The sequence below is a fragment of the Bos javanicus genome, chromosome 8 (genome assembly GCF_032452875.1).
Source record: "Bos javanicus breed banteng chromosome 8, ARS-OSU_banteng_1.0, whole genome shotgun sequence".
Classification (NCBI taxonomy): Eukaryota; Metazoa; Chordata; class Mammalia; order Artiodactyla; family Bovidae; genus Bos; species Bos javanicus.
In genome coordinates, this window is record NC_083875.1 from 102,733,467 (window position 1) to 102,742,130 (window position 8,664).

At 47.4% G+C, this 8,664-nt stretch overlaps 1 protein-coding gene across 1 annotated transcript in view; it reads left to right on the forward strand.

The window, feature by feature from the left end:
* The window catches only part of SNX30 (sorting nexin family member 30), a 108,417-nt gene extending 100,736 nt beyond the window's left edge, over window positions 1-7,681 (forward strand). The window contains exon 9 of the mRNA XM_061426519.1: window positions 1,547-7,681. Within this exon, the coding sequence (XP_061282503.1) occupies window positions 1,547-1,606 (60 nt within the window). The 3' untranslated portion in view covers window positions 1,607-7,681. The remainder of the gene's footprint in view (window positions 1-1,546) is intronic.
* The last annotated feature ends 983 nt before the right edge of the window (window positions 7,682-8,664 follow it).

Below are 8,664 nucleotides of genomic sequence, written 5' to 3' on the forward strand. Positions count from 1 at the left end.
CATCAGTCCTTCCAATAAGGACCCCTTGTCTAGTGGTAAGTGAAAGTGAAAGTCGCGTCCTACTCTTTGCAACCCTATGGACCATACAGTCCATGGAATTCTCTAGGCAAGAATACTGGAGCGGGTAGCTTTTCCCTTCTCCAGGGGATCTTCCCAACCCAGGAATCAAACCCAGGTCTCCTGCATTGCAGGTGAATTCTTTACCAGCTGAGCCACAAGGGAAGCCCAAGAATACTCAAGTGGATAGCTTGTCCCTCCAGCAGATCTTCCTGACCCAGGAATTGAACTGGGGTCTCCTGCATTGAGCTATCAGGAAAGCCCCTGTCTAGTGGAGGAGACACGTTAATCCAAGAATCCCACCTCTTCAGAGAGATGCAGGCCCTCCAGGAAAAGAACAGAAAGCTGGGAGAAAAGTTGAGGGAGGCATCATTCAGATCAGGATGGAAGGGGCAAGCAGAGTGGGCAGGAAAGGCCAGTCTGAGGACACAACTTTTAACCTGAGTCACAGAGACGAAGGACGAGTATTCTAGGCAAAGGGAGCAACGTGTGTAAGGGTCCTTGGGTGGGAAAAGCTTGAGCATTTGGCCAGTATTTCACTTGGTAAAGAAAGCTCGTATTTAGTTGGTTCATTTGTATTGTTTGAATTTTTTTTACAGTGAAAATGTTTCCATGTAATAGTTGTATAATAAAATATATCTTTAAAATGCTAAAAAAGGAAGAAAGCAAGCAGGCAAGCTGGTATGGCCTTGGTCCCCATCACTGACATAGAACCTTCCAGAGGAGAGATGATGGCAGAGGTAGAGAGCGGGATCCAGGATGCCACGGACCCCGCTCTGGGTCTCTCTCTGACAGCAGGTTCCTTGAGGCTCCCCAGGCTTCCTTCTGTAGGGCAGGGTCTGAGTCCAGCTTCGTCTCCAACTTCAGAGTCACCAAGGAAGGAAGCAGTGAGCCATTCACCACTCCCTTCCCCTGGCTTGACTTGGGGATGTGTGTCTGCTCCCCTCTGCTCATGTCTCCTCCTCCCTAGTGACTCAGCACGAAGTCCTGCTTCACCCCGGTGCTGCCTCTCAGGAAGACCTTGTGTAGTTCTCCACCTCAGATCCGAGATGGCTGAACGAGAGCGCCCCGGGTCACACGTCTGGCCCATTCCAAGATGGTTTCTACCTCCCACCCACACATGGAGCAGTGTCTCCATCCCGGATGGGAACCTGGGGCCTCACCAGGGGTTTGCAGCCTGCCTTTCTCTTCTGCTTTTGAAAGGGAGGGGGTTTCTTTCAGTGAATACCTTTCCACTCACTGGGATGAGCTTTACAGATAGTTCACTTAGGCTTCGTAGAGACATTGCTGTCTTTCACAGAGATGGGGGAGGAGGATGTAGTCGAAACAAACACCCATTGCCTCCCTTCTTTCCACCAGCTCTGAATAACCCGTGTAGGGCATCATTAGACAAAGGTGACCCAGCAGGACTGACTGGGAGGGTAGCTCAAAGCTGACCCTGAAATCTGCATCTCCATGCTGACGCGCTGCGTGTGTGTTGTCATTCCAGTGCCTCATGGCGTGGGAGTCGATCATCCCGCTACTGCAGGAGAAGCAAGAGGCCAAGTAAGCTCCTTCTCGGGACCGAGACTCTCCTACCTACGCAGGGCCTGGCACCCACCCCGGAATGTCCCTGCGGTTCCGGACACGTGGCACCGAGAAAACAGTCGCAGCAGCATCTCTCCTCGGTGTATTCCTTTCCCTCCCCCTCCCCCTGCCTCTGTCTGACAGTTGTTTTCCCTGAGTATTTATTCCTTGGTGGAGTCCGTAAAGGGCTGTCGTCATCTCTCGGTGGAAGAAGCTGCCTTGGTGGTGTGAAGGAGCCTGCTTGGTGGGACACTACGAAGATTTGAAACTGAGGGACACGTCAGCCCTCAGCTGACATTCTGACATCTCGTTACAGTCCCCTCTCTGGGGCCAGCAGAGTTGCCTGCTGAGGAAGAGAACCGGGTCCTGCTTCGCAAGGCCATGAGGAAGGCATGAACAGGAGGCAGCGCTTGCCTTCTGTGGATGCCCGGCCGCTCTGACATTGGCCTCCATGGGCCTTGACTTGTCTCGGCCTGGAAGGTGGTGTCGGTGCCTCCAGGAAAAGTCCTTAATGTACAGGGGTCTGTGTGGCTCTGAGTGTGGCCTGCTGCCTGCCCGTCACAAGTGACACCTATGTTACAGTTTCTGGTTCATGTGGGACCATTTAAATCGGTGTCTTGGTGCAGCCACGCTACAGCCAGCCAGCCAGGGTCTTTGTCCTCATGCCAATGCCTTGGGAAGTGGAGGGAGCAGTGTTCCCCAAACTCGTTTTCTGACACTAAAATGTAGTAGATTGGGAACTGTTTTATGTAAAACGAAAAAAAGAGTGCATTTTTCTCTGTGACGTTCTTCACCGTTCTTTTGCTTGTTAAATGTCATCAGGGTAGAGAGACAGGCCTGAGAGGGGTCATCTGTTGTCCTGAAGTCGGAATAATCGAGTTGTTGAGAGTTGTTGAGAGTTGCTGAGGTCGGCGGGCGTATACCGAGCCCCACCTCCCACGTCCACTTTCTGCAGTTTGCCTTTACCTCACCAAACATTGCTGGTTTAATGTTTCCTCCTGTGTCCACTGAACGTTTGGTCAGCCTTTGGGAGAGAGGCGGGCGTGTTCTCAGGATACAGTGAAGGTTTGTAAACTCTAGTGTGAATGAACGGTCCACGTGAAGTGCTTTAACTTTACTGTTTCCTAGTCAGAAAGAAGAGCCTGCATCTAGATGGGCCTCGAAGATGACACGTGTGACAGCAAACTCTTTGCTTCTAGTTCAGCTCACATCTCCTCCTGGCTCCATTTGAGGCTTCATTTCAGACTCTTAACAGGTTTCCTTCTCAAGTGTGTCAACACAAAGTAGACAAAAGGGATCTCTTCCTCCAGCTCGTTATCTCTCCCCTGTTGAAGTGAAACTACCTATGTCATGTTTGTGTTCTTTCGTCTGTGGCTCATCTCTATAAAATTACAAATCTGAGCCTCAAATAAGTGGTATTATTTTTTTGTTTGTTTGTTTGTTTTAATGAAACAGCTGTGCTGAGACCCTGCTGTGTTTGCAAGTGAACCTGCAAATACTGGTCAGCACGCAGCCTCCTGAGGGCACTGCATCCTGCTTCCAGCTGCAGAGGTGATCTTGGGGCAGCCGCTGGACAGCCCAGGAGAGTTTGGTTTCGTTTTCATCATGTTTGAAAGAGTCATGGTTTAAGGGATAATTTGTGTGTCAGTTGGTACTTTCATGCACTGTTAGACCCCGTTCATGCCATTCTAAAATCCTCTGATGTGAATCTTCCGTTTGGTACAATGAGAGATGATTCAGTGGAGAAAAAGGGTAAGAAGAGTTCATTGACCCCGAGTGGTGATTCAGTGTTTCATTCTACCTCTAAACCATCCTGTTGGTGTGGCTGAGGTGGTGCGGGTCCAGCCTGACAGCTTGCTGGTAGAATCAGGGCGTGTATCTGATAGTGGGTTGATGGCCTTCTGTGGATATTTTGCAGAAGACACTAGACTGTCCTAGAGGTGAACACTTGTCTTGGCAAACGTGCAAAGTCTTGCCTGGTGGAACATATGCTTTAAAAATGTCCAGCATGACGAATGCTTGGGAAGAACCATGGAAGGAGTTACAGGAAGACTAGACTCTAGTCTGCTGCTACTGGCCAGAGCCCAGGGACGTTCCTGTGGGAGGTCAGTTGGGCAAGAAGGCAGCCCTTCAGAAGAAACCCATCAGGTTCCTTGCTGGGACATATGGAGATAGGTGGGGTACACAGTCATCCTCTTACATGATTGGAGGCAGAAGACTGGTTCTGAAGCACTGCAGGCATCTTGGGCTTTTTCTTTCTCTGTGTGGTCCCTCAGTGAAGTGCCTGTACTTTTAAGCCTCCAGGGAGAGCTGGAATGAGGCAAACCAACCTCCAGCTTGCCACTGGTGGCAGAGCTTGGAGGACCAGGGTACCTTGCAGCCTTCCTTGGAGGAGTGGTCGTTCCAGAAAATGAACCTTTGTTCCTTACTTCTGGCTGGCATCTGATGAGGTGAGGAGGCTGGCCCAGAAGGCAAGGGATAGTAGGCAGTGGTGGAGGCTCTCCAGCCCTTCGCATCCCCGTGGGCCCCACCACCGAAGGTCCGCAGCCCCAAGCATTCACCTCTTTATCTCCATCATCACAAAGGTGATTCCCCATGAGAAGCGTAACCCAGAGACCTCTGTGCCAAAGACTGCCTCCTGGTTCGTCACCCCGTCCTTCATGGCTCCACAAAGTCTTGAATCACCAAGTCCTCTCTTGTGTTTATTTTCCAGGAGAAGTTTGCTTGAGGCTGTGTCTTAACCGTAGACGCATGTGGACAGGTTGAAACTTGAGTACGTGGCCGTGGAGTGGAAAGTCAGCCTGTTGACTGTCCCTGGGCTGGGGAAGTGGAAGGTTCCATTCACCTGGGTTAGAAGTCCAGGCTAGGGCAGAAGACAGAACTTGTAGAAACTGAGCGATCTTAGAGATGCAGATGAGGTTGAGGAGAGCAGTGGTGATTTATAGCATTTTAGGGACACTGCTCGTCGTTACCCGGGGCTGGATTGCCAAGAAGGCTCTCAGCTACTGTGCTCAAAGCAAGGAACCTCTGCTCCTGCTCAGGCCAGGTTCGGGGTTGGGTTTTACCCTTTATTAAGACTTAATGATGATTGCTCAGATAAGTGCAATTGTGGACGTGACTGGCTTGTTTTCACTGTGCTGCTCATTGAACCCGCCACACACCTTTCTTTAGCTGAAATAACAAACCAGCACACCTCTAGGGATGGTGGTGAATGTAACCTAAGGGTGTCTTCATGCCAAATTTCAGCCACACCCAGAGGGTGTCTTACATGTTGTTGACTTGAATGTGTTTTCTCAGTCGCCATCCGCAACAGGGGGAATAAAAGGCACACCTGGCCCTCATTGCTTGCGAGGCTGCCATTTGCGTTGGGATGCCGGGCAGTTCAGCCTAGAGAAGGGAACCTGCCGTGTGGCTGTCTGCACGTGGACTTGCTCTTGGGACAGTATCAGCCCAAGAGGCACTCGGAGTTTGTATGACTTGGCCCTGCCATTGACAGCATTCAAGTCGAGAGCACTTGATTCTGTTTCGACGCCGTTCACTGAGTCTCATGAGAGTCCTTCTCTGCCCTGTGTCCTGAGCTGGTGAGAGTGAAGGGAGAGCAAAGTCCAGACTAGCCCATCTTCTGAGCAGAGCAGCCAGGGTGGAGCCCATTTTCAACCCATCCCAAGACCCAAACAGATGAGGCCAGTGTAGGTCTGTGTGTGGTCAGGGTAGGGCGTGCCAGTGCTGGTCCCCGCCTCCTCACTCACGGCCTGCTCTCGAGGTCTGTGGAAATAGGATGGTCTCATCATCAGGCTGGGGTAACACAAGATTATGTTGGGGATTTGGGTCTGCCTTCTCCCTTCCCAGAGTCCCCAAGGGCCACCAGGTGGAGCATGCCCACGCACCCGCTCACTCCCTGTGGTCTCTCTTCTTCCGACGGCGTGTCCCTTGAATTTGCCTGCCACCCTCTGGGCCAGACCTACAGACGGAGCTGGGTGTGTTGGAGTTGTTCACCTCCTTGCGGTTTTGAATTCAGTGAATTTAAGAAACCTGACTTTTTTCATCAGCCCACCCAGTAGGTGGCCAGCTCTTTAGGTTGAGGGTCCCTGGTCTCCCCATGTTGCACAGATCGGAGCAGGCACAGGGTTGTGTGTGTTAGAAAAGTTTTGGGGGAGGGGTATTACAGGGGGTGTGACTGTTCTCTCAATCATACGTGTTTGAAATGTTCTCTGGGTATGACTACCTAACCCTTTCTGTGTGGCAAAAAAAAAAAAAAAACGTTATCCAGGTAGTTTTTATTACCATAGGTAGCCTGTAAATAAGTGCTTGGAAAAAATAACTCTAACAAACCAGTAAGATATTTGTCTCATTCATAAACATTGTGTATTTAGCACTTGAAAAACAACAAATCCAGACTTTTGGACACGCCACAGACTGTTAAAAGCCTAACTGTACTTTTTGAGAATTTGTCAACAACTACTAATATGCCTTATTCTTCAACTACTGTTGTTTAGATTCTGGTTAGAAAAGAGTTTTTAGAGATGTAATCAGTTGTTCAGTTTAAACACTTGAGGCCTAACCTAGCCAGTCTTCATTCCACTTAAAGAAACAAGCCAGAAAGTGAGGTTCATAATTAGGGCTGCCTTTTGGGAAGAGAAAGCTAAGTACTGCTATTGCCAAATGATATTTTTTGATAATGTCAGGAAATACAGGGACCACAAAACCTTTTTCGTTGTTGTTTTCAAGTGTGGAAGACGCATCTCGTGCCTTTTGGCACATTTTTTATTGTAGAGGATATTATGGTATCAGCATCGACAAATCACAGATACAAAGAACTCTATAGATGATGACAATATTAAAGGTTTACCCCGATTCTGTAGAAGAGCTTTTTAAATGATACTGTGGGGCCTCCGAGCAGCGTATTTTACATAGAAATTCTCCACAGGTCGAAATGCCAAAAACAGCGAACACACGGTGTTGACTCACAGAATCTCGTCCTTTGTCACAGAGCTTTCGCTGTTAATAAAAGCCAGTGACTGGGTACCGCACGTGCACCTCTCCAGGCAGCGCAGCCCTCGCCAGGTGATTCTGGGCTCCCTGGAGGCCGGTGTGAGCAGGCAGACCCTGCCCACACGGCTGTGTGGCAGGCTGGCTCACAGTCTCAGACCATCCCTCCAGTCACGGATGCTGCTGGAAGGAGGGAAGGGGGATGCGTTTTCCCCAGTGGGGACGTGAGGAGGAGATAGGACACTGCAAACAAAAACGTGACTCAGTGGGATAGAGTGAGGCCTGTGTCAGCTGGGCCCTCGTCAAATAACAAACCAGCATGTCCGAACAGTCAGCGCCATTGCCCTGGGCACCCCTGTGGTTTGGTCCCGTCTTGTAGGGCCCTGTCCTCTGTCCCCCGTGCCTGTTCCCTGATGTCTGTGTGTCGGGAATGTGTTCAGACATGAGGTACATCTGATATATTCCCATGAAATAAACTGCCAGCAAACTTTCTAACTTTTAACTGTTGGGGGCGGGGGGAGGAAAAAACCAAACCTTTTTGCTTAGGTCATGTCCAAATTATCGACTGTTTATTATTTGAGAAATCATTCTTTACATTTAAAATTTTAAAAGGAAATCCTTGAGGTATTGATGAAGTCCTCCGTGTAAATGTGTTCTCTTCTGTCCATGTTGCCATTAAGCCAAATTAAAAGCTGTGAAAAAAAAAATGTGCTTGAGAATGTGTGTTGTAGATGAGAAAGTGATTTACAGATCAAAGTCTTTGTTTCATGAAGCTACCAAACTTTAAAAAGAATGTCACTTTTTTTTTTTTTTTATTACGGAACCCAGAGATTATTTAAAAAAAAAAATTCTTGTTGCATTTTTGATGCTGGCATGAGAATTTTGTCCACTTTTTTTCATATCTGTAAAAAAAATTCTGTCCATTGTTTACTATGGGATTAGTATTACATTTCAAGATAAAACAAATGAATTTGTATTGCTTGATAAAAACTATTAGCTTGTAAATTTTAAAAAGGTTTCTTTACCTCAATTAACTTAAAGTAATGGACCAATAAACCTGTAAAAGATGCTTTCTTTACCTTGAGTCATGTTCCATTTGTACAGCTTTATAGTACATGCATGACTTTTAATCGTATTTTCTCATTTTCTCTAAGGAGGTATCCATTTATAGGCAAGAATCAGGATATGCAAAGCAACAGGAAAAAATACCAACTGTTTTATTCTTCATTTCTTATCCTCAATTTACCCTCTCCTACATCTTACAAGATGGCACTGATCTGAGAAGTTGAAGAAACCACCTACTGTCCATATGTAACTGTGATTGGCAGGAAGGCTGGCAGCTGGCCTAGGTAACTACATGAGGGATTTCTTCCCACTTTATCCCATAGCAAAGCACAGTGTCATATTCTGAGTCAGAGCCAGTCATTGCCTATTTTTTTTTAATTGCTATTTTTTAAAAAATCTGTAAAGAAAGGAGAAATATCTGTGGTTCTTTAGCGCATCTGAGTGTGTTGTAAATCAGAGACCACAATGCTCAGTTAAGCTTACCTAATGATGGCCATGCACTGGAACTAGACTCCTACAGGTGCTAAGCTTGGCTTTTTGATAGTAGACATCATGAATATAAGACTTGAGTCACACAAAAGAGGCAGTAAGGTGTGGGATAAGAGATTTGAGATCAAGTCTTAGCTTTTCCACTTACTAGCTATGTAGCTTTGGGCAAGTGCCATCTCTCTGAAATTCAGCATTATTATCTTTGAAATGAAGACATGCCTTTCCTGAAGGGTGGCCGATAGGACTAGCAATAATGTCTACAAAGCAGCTAAGTGTCTGCTGGGCCCCCCTTATGTCATAACCCTTATAGGAAGACTTATCCTATTACTTGTTCAAATCCAGCCAACTTAAATATCAGAGATGTTCCCGTAAGAATCCTTCCTGTGTGCTTTACTGAAAATTTATGTATTGCCAGTTGAAAATTTTAAAGGGGGATATATCGTTTTTTAAAACTGTTTTCCTTTTAAGAAGATTATGAAAATAGTATGCTGGAGGATT